Source organism: Narcine bancroftii, chromosome 14 (assembly GCF_036971445.1).
Source record: "Narcine bancroftii isolate sNarBan1 chromosome 14, sNarBan1.hap1, whole genome shotgun sequence".
NCBI classification, from domain to species: Eukaryota; Metazoa; Chordata; class Chondrichthyes; order Torpediniformes; family Narcinidae; genus Narcine; species Narcine bancroftii.
Window position 1 is genome coordinate 51,967,821 of NC_091482.1, and position 21,502 is coordinate 51,989,322.

Sequence of the window (21,502 nt, forward strand, 5' to 3'; positions counted from 1 at the left end):
AAAGAGGGTCATCCTGGAAACTCGAGACAATTTGTAATTTTATTTTTAATTTTCACAGTGTAGCATGGTGGAAGGCCCTTCCAGCCCATGAAACCCGTGCAGCCCAATTACACAAATACAATTAGAACAATGTTTTAATGAGGACTGAAGCCAAGGGATCCCAGTGAAAATTAAACTATCAGTGAGATGGCGAAATGTCACTGATAAATGTCTACCATTGCTCTACTGGTTCTTGAAAGTAGTCTGATGAGACAGTAATAACACAAGATTCGTATTGCTTTATGGAGGGACATTTTATAACATTGGTCCCTTGTTGTGGGACTGCAAAAAAAAATAATATAAGCCTCCTGCAGATTTTTAAAACTTAATAGAGTAATTAAGCACAGAAGCAGGCACTTCTGTCCACTGAGTCCACCGGATCTACATCAGCCATCAACCACCCGATCATCTTGCATTCATTTTGTATTTTGAAATCTCGCTACACCCAAGGCCTGTAATTTCTTAGAAGGTTTAGCATGTATCCCCCATCCCTCAAAATTGTCTGCAGGTTACATCATTGAATGTATACTTGATGGATGAACCCCTGGGTGGGATGGGAGCTCCTCTGCTCAAGGTCAGAAGAAGCTGCTGAGTGTAGCCCAGGACGTCGCGCAAACTCCCCTCCATGGACTCCATCTGCATCTCCCGTTGGAAATGGCATCTGCACACTGTGGGATGTATCACATCACAGGGGCTCTCTCTTCTCCCTCCTCCCAAAGGTGCACCAACAAGCTTAAAACCAGTTTCTTCCTTGTAAGCATCAGTCTCCTGAATGACCCCCACAACAATGTCCTCATGCTGTCCTTGCAATGAAGGCAAACGTTCCATTTGGCATTTTGACAGTCTGCTGCACTTGCAAACCAACCTTTTGCGATTCATGCCCAAGTCCTTCTGCATGGCACCGTGCTCCAATCACTTGCATTTAAATAATATTCTGATGTTCTATTTATCCTTCCAAAGTGGATAACCTCACATTTACCAGCATTATACTCCATTTGCCAAACCCTTGCCCACTCACTTAATCAATGCTTCCTCCATTTTAAGGCAATGTGTACTACATAATATGAAGAGATCAATGCCTCATTTAAATAGGGATATATTATTACTCAATTATTAAGAGCAAGCCCAGTGTTAACATCATAGATGGAAAATGTTTTCTATTGTTGCTCCAGGATAAAGATGCTGGCTGTCCACCCTATCAAAGCCCCTCATAATCTTGTATCTCTACTCTGTCTTCACTCCATCATTGAGACGAGTTTTCATCTTCTTGGGGTCCATGCATTGGTGTTCCTTGCTGGAAATCCTCTCCTTTAAGCCATCTCTTTGCCCTTTTGGCAGTGACTATTTTTTCGACAGGCTTCTACAATGGTACCATGGAGAGCGTTCTGGCTAGCTGCACCACTACCTGATCTGGAGGTGCCAACCCTCCAGAGGGTTGATAACTCGGCCTGCGACATCTCAGGCACAAGACTTCATTCCACCGAGGACATCTACATGAGGCGGTGTCTTAAAAAAGCAACCTCTATCCTCAAAGACCCCCACCACCCAGACCATGTCCTCTTCACTCTGTTACCATCAGGGAAAAGGAACAAGAGCCTAAAGATGAGCACTCAGCGGCACAAGGACAGCTTTTTCCCCTCTACCATCAGATTCCTGAATAATCAATGAACCAAAGACACTGCCTTACTTTTCATGCACGATTATTTTTATTCTTTTTTTATTTATAGTAATATTGTAAGGTGGTTCTAATATGAATGTTTGCACCATGATGCTGCCACAAAACATCAAATTTCGTGACTTGATCATGAGAATAAATTCTGATTTTGATTCTGGGTTTTCACCTTTCCATTTACCACTAAACATTTATTGAAGATTTTCCCACTAGTATGCAAGTTGTACAAATGAATGATGTTGCTTTCACGACAGAGCACTCTTTCCAAAAGCTAATCCCTGGAAGATAATTGGTTTTTGGGTATTACCTTGCAGAATATCTGCAAGGCCACGGTGAGTACTTTGTGTGACCTGTGAAGCGGGAAGAAAATGATTTGAGATCAGGAATTGCATTTTCTATTCTAGTGCCTTTCTGGGACCAAAAGACCTTTTACCATACCAAGAATATAAAGAAAAATTTGGAAAGTCGAACAAGCGAAAAGGTTTCAACGAAGGTCTGTGGGAGATCGAAAACAATCCTGGTGTCAAGTTCGCAGGATACCAGGTAAGGACTGTTTGTAGCTGCCTCGGTATTTTAGAATGTACAGGGAAAGTCCTAAAATCTGGACTGCTCGGGGATTGGGTTGGTCCAGATTTTCGGGTATGATATTTAAAATTCAAATTCAAAGAGAATAAAGATGAATAGGTAAATGTTGATAGTTTATTAACGAAACATATTTCCGTACAAAATATAATGTTAAAAAAAGCAAATAAATATTTATTTGTTTATTTCCGTGACTTTGTGCATCCATGGTGCTTACGCACGCACACAAAAGCCTGCTAAATTTTAAAAGTTTGAGAGTTTTTGAGGTCCAGATTCTCGGGTGGTCCTGATTTTTGGCATCCAGAATTTTGTACTCCTAGCACATGGATGTTAGGCCAACAAAAATGTGTTTTGTACAATAAAACTTAAAAACCTGATATTTAATACAATACAGTAAAATCCCTATTATCCAGAATTCAAGCAACTGGGTAAAAAAAAATGTGCAGAAAATAAATTGGTAAAAAAATATGGAAGTTTAATTGGAAAGCCTTGCTGTTAGTTCTCCATTCACACAACACGCAGTCTCAAGCAAATGGGTAATTCACTTATCCGACATTTCCCAATCCCCATAGGTGCCGGATACCAGGGATTTTACTGTACATGCAACAAGGAACATTTGAGCATATATTTCACACTATACTTGTGTTTCTGAATTGTGACATGACTCTCGACTGTGCGTAATAAACCAAATATTTACCAACATTGTTTTCCCAATGAAAATGGTGAAGCCACTGAACTCATGAGATTAACCTCATTCAGCAAGATGAGCATAAACAGTCCTGATGCAGGTAAACGGTTGATGATCCATTTGTCTCCTCAGATGCTTCCCATCCTGCTGTGTTCCCCCAGCAGATTGCTTTTGCTCCAGATTCCTATATCGGTAATTGTTTGTGCCTCCATTTAAAATGATGGATGTTTTTTTTAACCAATTGTGCACCTCAGCAATCAGTGCTTGAACCCTTAATCTCAATGTATTTCACAAATAGTATGAATGTTGGAGGTACATTTTTAAATTTTAAGTTTAAACTTTACATTTTAATTTAAATTCAGACCTACAGCACGATAACAGGCCCTTTCAGCTGGTGAGCCCGTGACACCCAATACACCCAATTGATCTACACACCCAGTACATTTTGAATGGTAGGAGGAAACCGGAACACTTGGAGTATACCCATGAGGACAAGGGGAGAATGGACAAACGCCTTGAAGACGGCACTAGATTTGAACCCAGTCCCGATCGATGGTGCTATAACAGCATTGAGCTAACCGTACAGCTCAAGATTAGGAAGTTTGTTGTAAAAAATTTTTGTGTTATTGATAGTGAGGAGAAAAGGTCATACACTACAGGATCATCGTCATCTGGTAACACAGGTAGAGGAATAGCAGATGAAATTTATTTTCCTTGGAGCAACTGGTTTAGGGAGGACTTATAGAGATACAAAATTCCAAGGGATTGGACAATGTAGGTAGCATCAACCTTCTTCCCCATGTCACTGGTATCAAACATTAGAGGACATAGTTTTTGGGTTAAGAGTTAGAGGTTTAAAAGGGACCTGAATAACTTTGAAACCCAGAGGGGGTTGGAACTAGAATGCACTGCCTGAGGGATGATGAAGTGCTCGCCCAACCTTTAAGAAGTATCTGAACAAGCCCTTCAGTCACCGAGACATTGAAGGCTACAAAGCACGTGTGCTAATAAACATGAACATGGCCTCTATCTGCGCTGTATAACCCCTTGACATCAAGTAGTTGGGAAGGCTAAAGGAATGTTGGTTTTTGTTGCAATTGGTATGGCTTGAAAAGGAAGGAAAGTTTATTTTCGACATACAGCACAGTACCAAGCCCTTTCAGCTCACAAGCCCATGTCGCCCAATTGACCTACCACCGCAGTGCATTTGAATGGTGGGACGAAACTGGAGCACCCAGAGGAAGCTCGTGCAGAAAATCGGGGAGAACGTACAAACTCCTTACAGTGAGGACCAGATCCGAACCCCAGTCGTTGGCGCTGGTGAAGCAGTATCTGGCGTATTACGAATAGCTTGGGGTCCATATTTAAGAGCAGCTACAATTGCACTGGAAGGTTCACTTGGTTGATCTCAGATGCAAGATGTTAACATCTGAAGAAAGATTGAGCCTAAACTATTTGGAGGTGGCTACATCGTGGCTAAAGGGACTCTCTTTTGCTTCTCTTCTTTGTTTTAATAATATTATTCATTTACTTGCCAAATCTTTATTTATTTTTGCCAAGTACAGGAAAGCTCTTTATGCATCTTGTGTACATGACAATAAATTGAACCTGACCTGAATCAATGCCCTGACTAATGAAGGCAAGCATGCCAAATGTGTTTTTCACCACCAACTCTACGTGTGTTACTCATGCTTCTGAACTTAATTCATTTTTCCCAGATTGTTCATTCTTTCTTCACATGTTGACATTTTACACGGAGAGTAGAGGAGCAAGGATGTCAGGTTACACCTGCACAAGATGTTAGAGGGATGCCAGCTGTGGTATTATACACACTTCTGCAGAAGCTCTAGGAAAGAAATGGAGAGGTGCAGAAACGATTCACAAGAATGTTACGGGGACAGGAGGGTTTGCATTATAAAGAGAGGCTGGATCGAATGGAAATCCTCTTCCTAGACCAAAGGGGTGGTGGGGGGGGGAACCTTATAGAGGTTTATAAAATTGAGGAGCACCTCAATTTCCCAGAATAAGTGAATCTAGAGGACATAATTTTAAAGTGAAAAGGTCACTTTTCTTCACACAGAACCTTTAAGAAGTATCTGAACAAGCCCTTCAGTCACCAGGTGGGAACAAGCCACCTGGGGAAGTGATAAAATCGGGAACAGTTGTAACTTTTAAAAGACAGTTAAACAGGTCCATGGATAGGAAAGATATAGAGGGATGCAACCGAATGCAGGCAAATGAAACTAGCTTGGTCGGCATAGACAAAATGGGCTGAAGGACTGTTTCCATGCTGTGAAGCTCGATGACTCCGTGAGGAGTGATTTTTGAATGATGGAACAAAGTGGAGATACTCATTGTTGATTCCACTGCTGCTTCTTTCATTCCGAGGTTTAATTGAAAGAAATCAACATAATTAAAAATATTATTTTGGAGAAATTAATGGGATTGAAAGGTGATGAAGCTCTCAGAGCGTATTGAATCTTTGGAATTCTTTACGCTAGAGAACTATGAAGTGGGGTCATAGAATATATTCAAGACACAATTGACACGTGAACCGAAGGGGAGTCGAGGGGTTTGTGGCAAGGGGTCGCTAGATTCTTCGGAGGGCAGATTTATCACAAAATGAGGAGAGATTAATCAGACTGGGTGTGCACTCAGAAGAATGATTGAAAAATACATTTCCTGCAGGGATTGCAGGGTTCTATGTCTGGAACATTTGCAACAAAAGATCAAAAGATCATAATGAGGAATAAGTATTTCAAGGCGAATAGAAGACGAAGAGGAACGTGAATCTTTGGAATTCTCTCCGCGAGAGAGCTATAGCAATTCTGTTGAAGAGTGGATTCAAGACCAAGATCAATGTACAATAAAACCGCTGGTAACTGAAATTTAAGCAAATGGCAAAATAAAATAATCAAGGAAAATAAATTGAAAAATTAAAATAAATAACAGGTAAAAAAAAAATAGTTCTCTGAAGTTACACGTAAACCTTTGGTGAAGATGGGAGCAAATATTCAGCCAGCGGAGGGCCTTGGTCGTGATTTGCTCGTAGCAGCTGTTTGAATAGAGATGTGTGAAACAGCAATGGGGTCGCCCAGGATGAAGAGCTGGTTAATGCCATTGGGGTGACTCTCTTAAAGTGTCTCCTTATCTCTGCTAAGTGAGAATCGCCCTGGTCAAAGGCTTTATCTGTGAACTTGGGGGAGAGGGGGTTAATTATCTATAATGCAATTGGGGTGATATGTTTCCTCCATTTTATATAGTTATTGCTAGCCTTACTGCCCCGCCCACTGATGACTCATACCCTATGGTCTTGGGCCATAAAGGTCGAGCCACCTCTCCCTTCCCTCCATTCCTATACCTGGATCTGGGCCAGCAAGGATCTTCTGTAGATTAAAGCTTATCATCCCCTCAGCCTAGTCTTAGTGGTTAGTCATCCTTTGGGCGGCTCCATGGATGGGGAGGAACTTGCAGATTAAATCTTTTCACAGAATGTGTCTGAAAATAAAGTAAAATGCTTTTGCTAGATTCATGTAAGTTGTTTGTTCATTGTAAGTGCAGTATAATATTTTTGTCTTTTGTGTTTTAAACTGTTTATTCATAATGAGGGTATGCTAATTAGACATTGTAATAGCACGTCTTAAGCAACCGTAAATACACTTATCCTGCATCTACTAATCCCCATAGGTGCTGGATAACGAGGGTTTTACTGTATTTTATGAAGGAAAACAGACTTGCCAAGGCAAATAGCACCTTTGGAAGACCACACAAAAGAGTCTGGAAAAACAACCACCTTAAGAAACACACAAAGATCAGCATGTACAGAGCCGTTGTCATACCCACACTCCTGTTCGGCTCCGAATCATGGGTCCTCTACCGGCATCACCTACGGCTCCTAGAACGCTTCCACCAGCGTTGTCTCCGCTCCATCCTCAACATTTATTGGAATGACTTCATCACCAACATCGAAGTACTCGAGCTGGCAGAGTCCACAAGCATCGAATCCATGCTGCTGAAGTCCCAACTGCGCTGGGTGGGTCATGTCTCCAGAATGGAGGACCATCGCCTTCCCAAGATCGTGTTCTATGGTGAGCTCTCCACTGGCCACCGAGACAGAGGTGCTCCAAAGAAAAGGTTCAAGGACTGCTTAAAGAAATCTGTTGGTGCCTGCCACATTGACCACCAGTGGACTGATATCGCCTCAAACCGTGCATCTTGGCGCCTCACAGTTCGGCGGGCAGCAACCTCCTTTGAAGAAGACCGCAGAGCCCACCTCACTGACAAAAGACAAAGGAGGAAAAACCCAACACCTAACCCCAACCAACCAATTTTCCCTTGCAACCGCTGCAACCGTGTCTGCCTGTCCTGCATCGGACTTGTCAGCCACAAACGAGCCTGCAGGCCTCTTAAAAATTGGCTGAATGGGATACTTTTGCTTTTGTTTCTCCCTGTGTTGCCGCTGTCATCTCTGGGTCATACTCGTCGAACTTTACTCATCTGTATTCTTGGGAGTGCCAGCATCACGCGGGCTGACATGATTCATGGGAGATGCTGGGCATCATTTTCTCAAAAAGAAAGAGGGATGTACGATAAATACAGGGCACGCCAATCCCTCCCACATCCCACAAATCACTCTCATATGTATCCATGATTTGTTATGCAGTATTTTTCTTTCTGTGTATATGAAATTTCAAAATATTGCTGATTAGTGAAACATTTTTCATTGTCTTCCCTTCAAATTTGCGATTTTACACAACATTTCTTCGAAATGGTCAGTAAACAACTGATAATGATCCTTACTGGAATTGCCTTTGTTTGTATTCTTCATGAATTGCAGGAACTACAGAACATACCAGAATAGACATTTTTATTTCCCATCTCGTTTACTTGTAATCGTCAACCCAGATGTCACTCTAGTTAATTAACTTAGCGGCTAAAACCTGAAAACCTGTTTTGTTTACTTCGGTAAAGGAGTACCTCAAATCTAGTCTTGCTGTTTCCACAGCATATCATCAGATGGCCTGGGAAATTATTACGACATCAACCCAATGGGTTTTTACAGTTATAACGAATGCAGAGTGCTATGTGAACCGAGTTAATGATTTTAAGTGGTTGTATTTAAAATATAACTCAATGAACATCTGTTTATGTAAATAAAAGTGCTACTTCCGCTCATAGAAAAGGTTATTAACCTCAGTTTTCTTTTGGGAAAAAAAAGAACTAACGGATTTTATTTTCTGAAGATAGAAATGCTTCTTGAGAAACTTTTGGAATTATGATATTGTAGTGGCCCACGCATGGAGACACGGACCAGCCCGCAAAATGGCTGACAAATGCAGCGACCACACGGACCAGGGGTTGACACCGGCTGTCGTCCCAGGTGACATCTGCGCAGCGGGAAGGCCAGGAACTCAGATTGGTCAGTGCTCCAATGACGCAGGTTGTGTGTCTTCCTTCCACACTCGTAGCACTTACGCTCCATTGGTGACCCCGACAGGTCCAACCAGCAGTTGGACCCGAAGATGACGGATCAAGCGGAGCCAGCGACCATCTACGACGTCTCTCAGGCTTCTGACATTCTGGGTGTCACAGATGCATGTGCAGTAGTAGTCCCGCTTTGCCACATCACCGCCGATGACACCTGCTACTTCTACATCGTGAGCGCCCTCGATCAAGACACAGCGGCAAAGGTCGTAGATTTTCTACGGCAGCCTCTGGAGCAAGGCAAATACGGGGCCCTCAAAGAGTTGTTAACCCGCATTTTCGGGCTTTTCCGGTTCGTGCGCCACCCAATTGCTGCATACGGATGTATTGGGGACAGGGACCTATCCACCCTAATGAGTGGGATGCTCGCTCTAACCGAGGGCTATAAGCCTTGCCTGCTCTTTGAGCAGATCTTTCTGGAGTAGCTGCCAGAGGATATCCGATCTTGCTCGGATGAGGACTTCAGTGACCTTTGGAGGGTCGCTGCCCAGGCAGACATGCTCTAGAGAGCAAAGAAGGGTACCACATCAGAAAGCCCCATGAGCAACCCCCAGCGAGATCAAGCCAGTGGAGAGGCATGTGAGACGCCGGGACAGCTATGCTCCCGCCATCAGCAATGGGGTGCGGAGGCCCAATGATGGTGCCCTACTTGCGGGTTTTTGTCAATCAGCCTGGCCAAGTGTTGTTGATGGCTGTGGCGGTTGGCCCCCATGATGGCCTCCTCCACATCTGGGACTCACTGTCGGGCAGGCGTTTCCTGGTCAACACAGACACTGAGATAAGTGTCCTGTCCCCTTGCAGGCCTCGACATCCGCAGTGGCAAGCAAGGCCCAGCACTGAGAGAAGCCAACAGATTTTGCATTCGAACTTTTGGGACCTGCCCTGAAAGTTTCGACAACAGCCGGTTTTCTTGGACCTTTAACCTCGCGGCAGTGGCTCAACTGCTCGAGGTAGCCAACTTCCTTCAGGCCCATCGCTTGCTGGTCGAACTCGAGGGACAGCGCTTGGTGCGCGCCAGAACCTTTCAGACCCTGCCTCTGGGGGAAGCCAAGCTACCTTCCCCCCCATCTGCCGGATTCCCCTCGATACTGGCGCCACAATTCTCCACGGCCAAGTCAAAGCACGATGTAAAGCACCACATAGTGACCGAGGGTCCCCGTTCTGTGCCAGGGCATGCCGACTTCCTCCCGAAAAGCTCAGCCTGATGAAGGACGAGTTCATATAGATGGAAGAGCTGGGAATTGTGCAGCGCTCTGACAGTCCCAGGCCTCTCCCCTCTACATGGTTCCCAAATCAGTAGGGGTTTAGAGACCATGCAGTGACTACCACTGCCTCAATGAGGCCACCACGCCCAACAGATACCCCGTGCCCCACATCCAAGACATTGCCGCCAATCTGCACAGGGCACGATTCCTCATCCGGAGGTACCACCAAATCCCATTTTACCCCAGGACGTCCCCAAGACTGCAATTATAACCCTCTTTGGCTTGTTTGAATTTCTCCACATGCCCTTTGGTTTAAAGAACGTGGCACAAATTTTTCAGCGACTGATGGACTCAGTGGGCCGGGGACCTCCCATGTGCATTCCACCCATCTGAGTGAGTTCGGGCTGACCATCAACCCCACTAAATGCCAGTTTAGTTTGGACACCATCAACTTCCTGGGGCACAGAATTAACAGGCACGGGGCCACACCCCTCCCCGAGAAGATTGAGGTGGTGCGGCATTTTGCTAAGCCACACACAGTGAAAGGGCTGCCGGGATGATAAACTTTTACCTCCGATTCATACTGGCAGCAGCACGCATCATGCGTCCCCTCTTTGCGTAGATGACCGGCAAGGCAAAAGACATTGTTTGGGACGAGGAATCCTCCAAGGTGTTCCAGAGACGCACTGGCCAATGCTACCCTCCTGGTCTACACCAGTCTGGAGGCACCTACCACTCTAACTGTCGATGCCTCAGGGGACGTGCTAGAACAACTCATTGAGGGCCAATGGCAACCCCTGGACTTTTTCAACAGGCACCGCTGCCACCCCAGAATTCAAATACAGCGCTTTCGACTGGGAGCTGTTAGCGCTGTACCTGGCGGTAAGACATTTCCATTACTTTTTTGGAAGGCTGGCAATTAAGGGTGTTCACTGACTACAATCTATGACTTTTGCCTTCCATAAGGTATTGGACCCGTGGTCGGCCCAATAACACAGGCATTTGTCCTACGTGTCCGAGTTTACCACAGACATTCAACATATTGCGGGGAAAAACAATGTGGTAGCCAACGCACTGTAACCCCCGCGATTTAGTCGATAGCGTGGCCCTCACCAAAGCACAACTGCAAGACCTTGAGATCCCTGCTTACAGGACAGCTGTCTCTGGTCTCAGGGAGGAGGACATCCCAGTCAGCCCAGGTAACCTGACACTGCTTTGTGACATTTCTACCGGCAGCTCCTTCCCATTGTCCCGGCTGCACGGAGGCACTAGGTTTGAGGCCATCCACAATCTGGCACACCCCGCCATCTGCGCCTCGGTCAAAATGATGGCCAACAGGTTTGTCTGGCGTGGCCTCCGTAAACAGGTCAGCCAGTGGGGCAAGACCTGCACAAACTGTCAATCCTCCAAAGTGGAGGTTCACACGAGAGTGCCCAAACGGACTTTTGAGCCAGCGCGACACAGGTTCAGCCACAAGCACATTAATTTAGTGGGGCCGTTACCAATTTCCCAAGGGGTGAGATCAGCCTCCTGAACATGGTTGACCCCTCCACGAGGTGGCCGGAGGCAGTCCCGCTGGCTGATACCACCACAGAAACCTTTATCAGGGCACTCGTTGACACATGGGTGTCCCGATTCAGGGTTCCAGAGAGCACCTCATCTCGGACAGGGGATCACAATTTACCTCCGGGTGGTACTGGCTAACTTTCTAGGGACGCAGCTCCACTATACCACAGTGTATCACTCACAGAACAACGGGTTGGTGGAGTACTTCCACAGGCACCTCAAGGCAGCCTTGATGGCCTGGCTCAAGGGTCCCAACTGAGTTTTGCAAACTGCCTTGGGTCCTGATGGGAACCAGTACTGCACCAAAGGAGGACTTCAATGTCTCGATGGCAGAGGTGGTCTGCGGTGTGCCTTTAATCATTCCCAGGGAGTTCCTGGGCCCCGATAAATGCCCGGAAGACCCCGCCGCGACCCTTGAGAGCCTGCGGCGAAAGCTGGGTTCTTTGGTCCCGTGGCAACCCCCACCGCACATCCAACCCAAGCAAAGCGGCCCAAAGGACCTAAAGACTTGTCAATATGTGTTTGTAAGGAGGGCGCACACAGACCATCCTTACAATGACCCTACGAGGGGTCCTACAAGATCATTAGAGACAATGGTTCCACCTTCGTCCTCGACATCAGCGGTCAGGAGGAAACCTTTACTGTTGACCACCTGAAACCGGCATATCTGGACTGTAATGAGCTGGTTTGTACCCCGCCCTCATAATGCAAGGGTAGGCCACCAAAGGCTACGGACAATAGCCTGGTCGTCGGTTCGGGGGGGGGGTGGGTCTTGTAGTGGCCCGCTCACAGACCAGGCCGCAAAATGGCTGGTGACCATGCAGACCTGAGGGGAGGGTTGGAGATACCGGCCATCGTACCAGGTGACCTTTGGAGGGTGGGAAGACGGGGAACTTTGGCAGGAACGCTGGCCAACACGAGGTCGGCGCTCCGATGGCATGGGGCCCGGACATTAGCGCCAGGAGCCCATTTAAGCAGAGCTGCCAGCGCAATGAATCAGACTTGGACATCGCGTGTGTGTGCCTTCCTTCCACACTCGCTGAAGCACGCACTCTACACTATTAAGGATTCTGGCAGTTGCTTGAAATATCTCAAATTGCTATCTAACTGCTCTCTCTAATAAAAATATTCATCTGGATGTGGACTCCAGATTCAATTTAGATCGTGGCTTGAAAATAATGTACCCACTAGACTTCATGGAATTATATATTTGGTCAGTTCTAATGAGAATTTAAAATTTCAGTCTTCAGCTTTAAAATTTAAATTATGTAGTGCCAACAAAACTGTCACATGAATTGAAGACAGCAAACAGATATAAACAAGTAGAGCTGCAGTCCATTTTCCCTTTCTCCCAGGGTTAATCACTGTCCCTCTTGTATGTTGTCATAACAACACATACTTGAAGAACAAAAGCAGTGCTCTGACTCCATTGAAAGCAAACGTCTGCAATCATCAGGCGAGCTCGTAGCATCTTGGGAACTTAAATATTTTTGAAAATAATAGAAATCATTTCACCTGTGATAAGAATGGTACATTTTTGATTGAATGAAGTAACTGGTGTAATTCTGATTTGCCCTCATTCATATTAATTCACGTGGGCAGCACGGTCAGCTCACTGTTACAGCACCCGGATTCGCGTCGCCTGCTGTGTGTAAGGGGTTTGCATGTTGATAGGACAGATGGTCAAAAGGTTGAGGCAATGTGTGGTGAGATTGTGAGGAAGGGCAGGCAGTGGAGGGGGTACAAAGGTTGTCAGTTGGAAGGAATGAAATGTGTTTACTTCAGTGCAAGAAGTATTATTAATAAGGGTAAGAGATGGGGATCACTCCTCTTCTTTGATCTCCAACAAAAATTAACTAATGATGCTTCTTTGCACTATCAGTAAGTAGTAATTCTGCCTTGCCCACAGGAAAAAGAATCTCAGGGTTGTTTGTGACGTACTCTGACAATAAATCTGAAAAATAACTCTGAGGTTCTTCTGATTTCATGGAAAGGATAAACTAAACGAAAAATTGATTTCCCTCTCGGATAGCTAATAAATATTCACAGTTACAGTGAGAACAACAAATGCAAAATTCAGTTCATGAAATCATGTGGCAGAACGGTGGATATAGCAGTTAGCACAATGCCTTTGCAGCGCCAGCGATCGGGACCAGGGTTTGAATCCCATGCTGTCTATAAGGAGTTTGTATGTTCTCCACTTGTCTGCGTGCGTTTTCTCTGGGGGCTCCAGTTTCCTCCCTCCATTCAAAAAATACTAGGCGTTGTAGGTAAATTGGGTGGCACAGACTCATTGACCAAAATGGCCTGTTATTGTGCTGTATGTCTAAATGAAAAATAAATTAAATCATGCAATAGTGCACACAGATCTATTTGTGGTCCTCCTGGAGTACGGTAGTTAATTGGTTAGGGTAGTACAGGATGTTCAAGAGACTGATTATCATTGAAAAAAGATTGTTCTTGAATCTGGAGGTGCTGGACTTCAAGCTTCTGTACCTTCTCAGACATATCTGTCTGATGCAATTATAACGGTGTATAACTGAGAGTGTCCTGGCCATTTTCCCAGCCGCTTTTAGTACTGTTCTTTACATATATTTCCAAAGTGGGATTTCAAAATATAGGACCTTGATTTAGAAATTAGAGTCTTAAGATACAATAGAAAAGTTGGATAGAACCTTCACACGTAAGTGGAGGAACTCAGCTTTGGTTGCCAGCGATAAATTCTAGCAAGTGCCTCTGGTACCCTGGCACTTCCATCCCTGCATGAATTGTTTACAGTTTAAGGAACTGAGTATCAGGAGAAGAGTGAGTCCAACCACTCTTCTCAACATGAGTAACTAAAGACCTTTCTCCTCGGACAAAAAAATGTCACATGTGAAACAAGAAAGTCCGTAGACACAATGATTGCAGTCAGTCTACAAAATTACTGGAGAAACTCGGTAGGTCCCACCGCATCCATAGGGGGAAAAGATCAAAGTAGGACATTGACAAAAGGCTATGGGCTGAAATGTTGTTTTGGCTTCCTATGGCCACTGCAGGACTTTGTGAGGTTCTTCTGCAATTTTGTGTATTTATATTGTTACAAGCCCAAAGGACCCCAAAACCCAGCAGCAATAGACATTCACCAAGCCAAGTAGTTACTTAAACAAAAGTTGTTAATTATCTTTAAACATGAAAACAGAATCAAACTTTAACTTATCTCTATTAACTTAACTAACCTTAACCACCTTCTAATTCTAAGCACACGTGTATGATGTGTGTGTAAATTTAAGAAAAGTTCTTGGGTTCACAGTCCAATCTCACTTCTCATTCTTCCAAGTACTCTGGTTGCAGGCAATTATACTGTGCACAGAATTTAACATGTATAAAGTTCACCAGGCTTTGGTGCTCGAAAGGTAAATGTTTACCACTCAGGAAGGTTCTTGTAGGGTTTGCAGAGAGAGATTTGTTGTTCCAGGATTTCCTCAACTGAGGTCCCACCATTAGTCCCCTCAATGTCTTGCTGATGAAACTTGCCCCTTCAGGGTCCTCCAGATGATCACCTCTTTCTTTCAGGCTACCACAGAGTTCCTTTCTGTTCCACTTATTCCAAGAGAAACATCAGACAGATAGCACTTCCAGCCATCTGCCTCTCCGGAGTTTTCTCTTTCATTTCCAACAACCTTCTCCTACTTGCTTCAGCTCCGACTGTTCAGTCTCTCTCTCTCTCTCTCTCTCTCTCTCTCTCTCTCTCTCTCTCTCTCTCTCTCTCTCTCTTCATCTGAGATACCAAACTGCTAGCCATATGTCATTCGTTCTCTCACTTGCAACCAAGCCCCCACCTTCTCCAGCAAACAGTTAGTCTTTTGCTCCCATCTGCTGTCTGAGGTAAACAAGAACCCAGGAGTGACCTTCCTGTGAGCACTTTGTAGATCCTTGCAAACAGCCAAAGTGTCTCCAGTACAAGTCATTGGTCTATTTATTTTATGGCATCATTTCAATTAGCACTAACTTGTTAAAAGTGCATAGCTTTCTCCATAGTTTCTGTAAAGTCACTGAATATGAATTCTTCAGTATTATAAGATCTGTTTTAAAATTTGTATATGTTTGTAGCCTACTCCATTTTTACCAAACTCTCCCAATATTTATCTCCATTACGATATGGAATATGTTATCAGAGATCAGAGATCAGAGAATGCAGTTGACCTAAACTAGCAAATGGATCTGAAGAGCCTTTGGGGGTCCATTTTGCTGAATATTCTCCATCTACATTATATCTGGTTGTAATGGCACACACAAATACACAATACACAGCCTATAATAATAACATAGAGACATAATTTAAAATAAATATATTGTAAACAATTTGCAACTATTTACTTGATTACAGGATACTGTTCATCTATCACAACTTATGGGTCAATTGACTACTGCATCACATAGTGCTACAGGTCAGAATTATTTCAATGGCAATAAATGCTTTGGCTGGCCCAGGCGATGTGCAGAGCTATATAAAAGCTAAGTATCACTAGCTATCAGAAAAAGCTAGGTTTAACAGAAGTGGGGTCATGACCACAAGCAGAGGTCAAGGTCAAAGCAGGAAGCCACCATGCGATCCCCACTGGGAAACTGACAGATATTTGGATTACCTGACCTTAATACCATTCCCAATGAATATTCACAGTTCTTTCCATTATTAATAGATTTCCAATTTATTGTCAGAGTACATACATGATGTCAAAAGCAACCCTGAGATTCTTTTTCTATTGGTGGAGCAAAAAACTGTACACAGCTTGTAAAATGTAAACTAATAAAAAAGTGTCAACAGATAACGAATGTAAACATACCGTGCAATACAAAGAAAATGTTATAAAAATCAATAAAGTGCACAAGTAAGAGTTCTTAAAAGAGTCCCTGATTGAGGTTGTTGTTGAGGGGTCTGATGGTGGAGGGGGAGCAGCTGTTCCTGAACCTGCTCCCAACACTGCTATTGAACAAATTATTTCAATTCGCAATAATCTCAAAACAATATCTTGTGTGGCATATGCAACACTTTATTCAAGGAGAAAAAAGGCGTGCAATGGGATTACCCTTGTATCTTTTTACTGGGTCTTGCAGGATTGAAAAGTAATCTTCGAAGGTCCTTTGCACAAAGAGCTCAGATTGGGAGAATTGGATCATAGATTCAGTAGTATTGATTGTCTATGTTCCTGTCTTGCACTGTGGTCATTTAATTGTTGTTTACACACTCGATTGGCTGCAGCAAGTCAGAATTTCTGTACACTGTACTGATGTCTATGACATTGAACATTGAAGTTGAGTAGACCAAGTTAAGCATAGATTTGGGGTGTTCGTATTTAACCTCTGATGGATGATTATTGTTAAGCATATTCGTTTTGTTAGCTTATGTCATTTTTGTTTCCCGACCTCACTGCCTCCTTGTTTCAGGTGATACAGCAACAGAATTCTCCAGAGACAGAAGGAGAAGGGGGTAATACAGCAGATGCCAGCAGTGAAGGTGAAGGGGCAGAGCTCGTGGAGGAGGAGGGAAAGGCCAAGGGCAAAAATGAAAAAGCAGGCTCCAAACGGAAAAAAGCTGCTCATAAGGTAACAAAACAAATCGATTATCTCTGTACTCTCTAACGATAGCATCAAGTGTGACAGTGACATCTTTAGGTATTTTGTTCTTATTTCATGTTTGCAAATGTTTAAAAATGCATTTTACAGGAATTTTATTATTTAAATTTGTTTTGTGGCAAAGCTTTGGAACACCTTAATTGGAGTTCTTGGAACAGTGCTGATCAAGGGTTCTGACCTGAAACATTGACACATTTTTTTCCTCCCACTGATGTTGTTCAACTCACTGAGTTCCTCCAGGCTGGTTGATGCTCCAGCTTCCAGCATCTCTGCCTCTTGTGACTTCTTGGAAGCATTGTTGGTGGGGTGGGTGGTGGGGTGTCATGTCACTCTGTCAAATCTTGATAGCAAATCAAATTGGTAACGCTGGACAACAATTTTTTTTCAGAAGGTTTGTTCCCTGAAACAAATTGGGGTTATGATAGACAACTTCATGCTGAACACAAAGATGACACTGAACAAGCAAGATTTTGTTTCCTGAACACTTTTGGGTGTATTTTATAGATTCTGGGCTGCTAATCATGAAAATCACTTTATAATTTTTCTATCTCGTACCGTCTTTAAGATCTAACCTATTTTTGTGATTCCCTGTCACATTTTAAGTCTTCTTCAAGTATACAAAGCCATAAATTGCAACATATCATTGAAAATTCATTTTCTGCATCGCACTTCTTCCCTGCTGATCTTGGTGCAGTCAGTGATGAACATGGTGAAAGGTTTCACCAGGACGTTCCATCCATGGAAAAGCAGTATCAGGGCAATTGGAATCCATTAATGCTGGCCAACTATGTTGGACACTGACAGGAGAGGCATCAGATGCGGAGTACAAACAAAAATCAGTGGAAAAACATTTTTAGATCACTTGAACCAAAACAATTTCTCAGCATCATTATGAGATTAAACATGCTAAATTCAATAAAAGTTTATTTAATGTTTCTCCAACTTTCGACACATGATACAGAAAATCTGAAATTACACTGGACAACAATTTTTTTCGAAAGGTTTACTTCCTGAAAAAAGATTGTGATTATGATAGACATCTTCAAGATAATTTCAGGTTGACTGATCAGCAACAACAATGAGTCGCACTACAGAGAAGAGATGGAAAGTCTCGTGAAGTAGTGCGTGAGTAACATCCTGAACCTCAATGTGGACAAGACAAAGGAGATAATCGTGGACTTCAAGAGGACCAGGGCCACCCTCCACTACACACAAACAACTCTGTAGAAGAGAGAGTGGAGAGCGCCAAGTTCCTTGACCTATCGTGGACACACAACATCTCCTCACTTGTCAGGAAGGTGAAGTGATGCCTGCACTTCCTGAGAAGACTAAAGTGGGAAAGGCAACCAGCCACCATTAGTCAACCTTCTAAAGGAGCTCTGTGGAGAGTGTCCTGGCCAGCTGCATCACAGTGTGGTAGCTCCATAAGAGAGGATCACTGGAGTCTCCCTTCCCCCTGCCATTGACGTGATCTGTCGTGATCGTTGTCTGAAGAGGCCAGGCAAAATCATTGATGACCCCTTCCACTCTACACACAGCTGCTCCCGTCGGGGAAGAGATACAGGAGGATCAGAGCCAGCACCACCCGGCTGAGGAACAGCTTCTTCCCACGGGCAGTGAGAATGCTGGATGACCAAAGGAACTGCTCGCACTAGCTGTCTGGGACACTCGCATCCGTGAAAGCACATTTTATTTATTTAATTGTATAGATGAAATACTTGTCCTGAATATGGCTGTAGGTGTGTTATGTCTGGTTGTGTGTCTGCGCATTTTGCACTGAGGGTTAGAGAACACTGTTTAATCAGGTTGTACTTGTACAGTGATAATAAACTTGACAACTAAAAGCACAAAAATACTGGAGGAACTCATCAGGTCTCTCAGAGTTTGTAGGAGGTGAAGACGTATAACTGACGTTTGGGGCCTGAGCCCTTCCTCAAGGTATGAGTGAAGAGCAGGTAAGTTCCTGAACTCAAAGGCTGGGGAGAAGTGGTTAGGGGAGAGTTTCGCCTTTGAAACTCTGCCCTTAAAGCTATTGTTGCACGAACAGGAGTTCCAAAGCCAACATGGACAACTCGTATACGGAACAAACAGAGAAATATTGATGCAATACAGCAACTGCATGAATGAACTGTGCCATCAGTTATGGGAGAGTATTAACTCAGGATTCAGTAAAATCCACATCCCTGAACAACTCCTAACCTCAAAATCCAATACCGAAGCGACTTTTTAATCTAACTTCTGACATTTAGTGATTAAACAAGCCATTAAACTACTGTTTTCTCCTTGGTGAAAGAGCCCGAGGAAAATTGAACTATTTTGTCAGAGCGACATTGACTTTGACACGCATTCATTTATAAATAAAATTGTCCAGAATTTGCTGCAAAGTAATGGCCAGCTCAATTGAAAAGAAAACAGAACAGCTCAGAACGTGAAATCAGAATCAGGTTTACTGTCATGAACATGCGTCACAAAATTTGTTCTGAAGCAGCAGTTCTGTGCCTTAAACATACAAAAACTGAATTTCCTTAAGTACAATATTTAGCATAGGAACATAGGGAGTAGGAACAGGAGTAGGCCAAAAATGGCCCATCGAGCCTGCTCCGCCATTCAATACGATCATGGCTGATCTAATTTATGACCTAACTCCACCTACCTGCCTTCTCCCCATATCCCCTAATTCCTCTATCATGTAAAAAATTTATCTAACCGAATTTTAAATATGTTTAATGAGGCAGCCTCAACCACTTCCCTGGTTAGAGAATTCCAAACATTCACTACTCTCTGGGAAAAACTATTTTTCCTCATCTCTGTCCTAAATCTACTCCCCCGAATCTTGAGACTGATTCCTCTTGTTTTAGTTTCCCCGGCCAGCTCAAAAAACATTCCTACATCTATCCTATCCATACCCTTCATAATCCTATATGTTTCTATAAGATCTCCTCTCATTCTTCTCATTCTTAAAAATAAATAATCTTGTGCAAAATAAGAGAAGAAAGTGAGGTTCATTGTCCATTCAGAAATTAGAAAATATTCAGGAGGTCAGGTCCCAACAATGGAAGAGTTGCAGTAAGAGTGTTGCCCGCAAAACATTTGCTCTGCTTCTCACACTACGGACGCTGCCAAGCATTTTCTATTGCCTGGCCAGTTTCAGTACCCTTAGTTTTTTTTTTAATATGTAAATAATGTACCCAGCAAAACTTGGCAAAGGAGTTATCTCGGAGTGCGCAATTTGTGCCAGACTGCCATCAGCTTTGCGACAACAGCAGCTTGCCTTAAGCTCCACGTGGATGCTGAAGTTTGTCACATTATGGTCAGTACAGTGAGGGGATCTTCTGCTAACAGGTTATTTCTAACAGCTGGGTAAAGAGCACTGATTATAGGATTGCAATAAAAAGAAAGATGAATTGACACTGAGCATGTTGTGGGGCTCATTTAGAAGTTGCGGTGAGAAAACACTCTTCCGATGGAAGGAAGGGGACAAGTTTGTGTCAGGAGTGTGGTAGTTCCTTCAGTATGTTAAATTTAAATCTTTGAATTTTAAATTTAGACATACAGGACAGAAACAGGTCCTTTTGGCCCGCCCAATTGACCTACGACCCCTGGTACGTTTTGAACAGTGGGAGGAAACTGGAGCACCCGGAGGAAACCCACGCAGACGTGGGGAGGATGTGCAAACTCCTTACAGACAGCGCGGGATTCGAGACCCGGTCGCTGGCGCTGTAACAGTGTTGCACTTACTGTGCCGCCCTAAATAAGCAATAATGCTGCTTTGCCTGGGCAGCGAGTGATGGAGTCTGTGGACGGGAGGGAAGTTTGCAATATATTTTGAGTAGCATTCACTACTCTCTGCAGCTACTTCTGATCTTGAGCGGAGCAGCTCCCGTACCACTCCATGAGGTGTCCAGCAAGCATGTTTTCGATGGTGCCCATGTCGCTGTGAAAGGACAGGATAGACTTCCAGAGACTTCCAAGAAAGCAAGGATGTTGGTGCACTTTCCTGACTATTGCATCAACATGCCTATCAGGTCAGGCCATTGTAGGTACTTATTTCCAAGAACTGGAAGCTATCTACTCTTTCCATGTCAGTGCCATTTATATGGGCAGGTGTGTGGACTCAGCCCCCTGGCCTGATTCATGATCTTCTCCTTTGTCTTAAAGAGAGAGATTGTTTACTTGACACCGTGCTATTAGACTCCCACTCTCGTTCCTGGATTCCATCTCACCATCATTTGATGTAATTAAGTAACAGATTCTGCTCATGTTAACTCATTCCAGTAAATTAGAACGGCTCTTTAGGAAGAAAAATACCTTCTCGACGATGAATTTTATGCTTTTGTAATATCAATCAACCTTTCCAGTCCAAATGGGAAGAAATTAAAAAGTGAACTCTCGATTTCAGAGGTAATAAGTTGTACTGAGAGAGTTCAATATTTTAAAAATAATGAAAACTTTTCTGTTTAATTTCTTTATTTTTTATCTTTCTCTCACCCTCCTTACCTTCCCCAACCCTCCTCACCCTCCCCCACTCTCATCCTTTCACCCTCCATCCTCCCTCGCTTTCCCACCCTTGCCCTCCCTCCTTCTCCCTGTAATCCTCCCAAATTCACCCTCTCACTCACTCTCACCCCGCCCCACACCCTTACCCTCGCT

General features: G+C 43.8%; 1 protein-coding gene across 1 annotated transcript in view; it reads left to right on the plus strand.

The window, feature by feature from the left end:
- Positions 1–21,502, plus strand: part of LOC138749151 (hepatoma-derived growth factor-related protein 3-like) — a 74,228-nt gene that overhangs the window by 42,282 nt on the left and 10,444 nt on the right. Inside the window, exons 3-4 of the mRNA XM_069910143.1 lie at positions 2,116–2,254; positions 16,664–16,822. Of these exons, the coding sequence (XP_069766244.1) occupies positions 2,116–2,254; positions 16,664–16,822 (298 nt within the window). The remainder of the gene's footprint in view (positions 1–2,115; positions 2,255–16,663; positions 16,823–21,502) is intronic.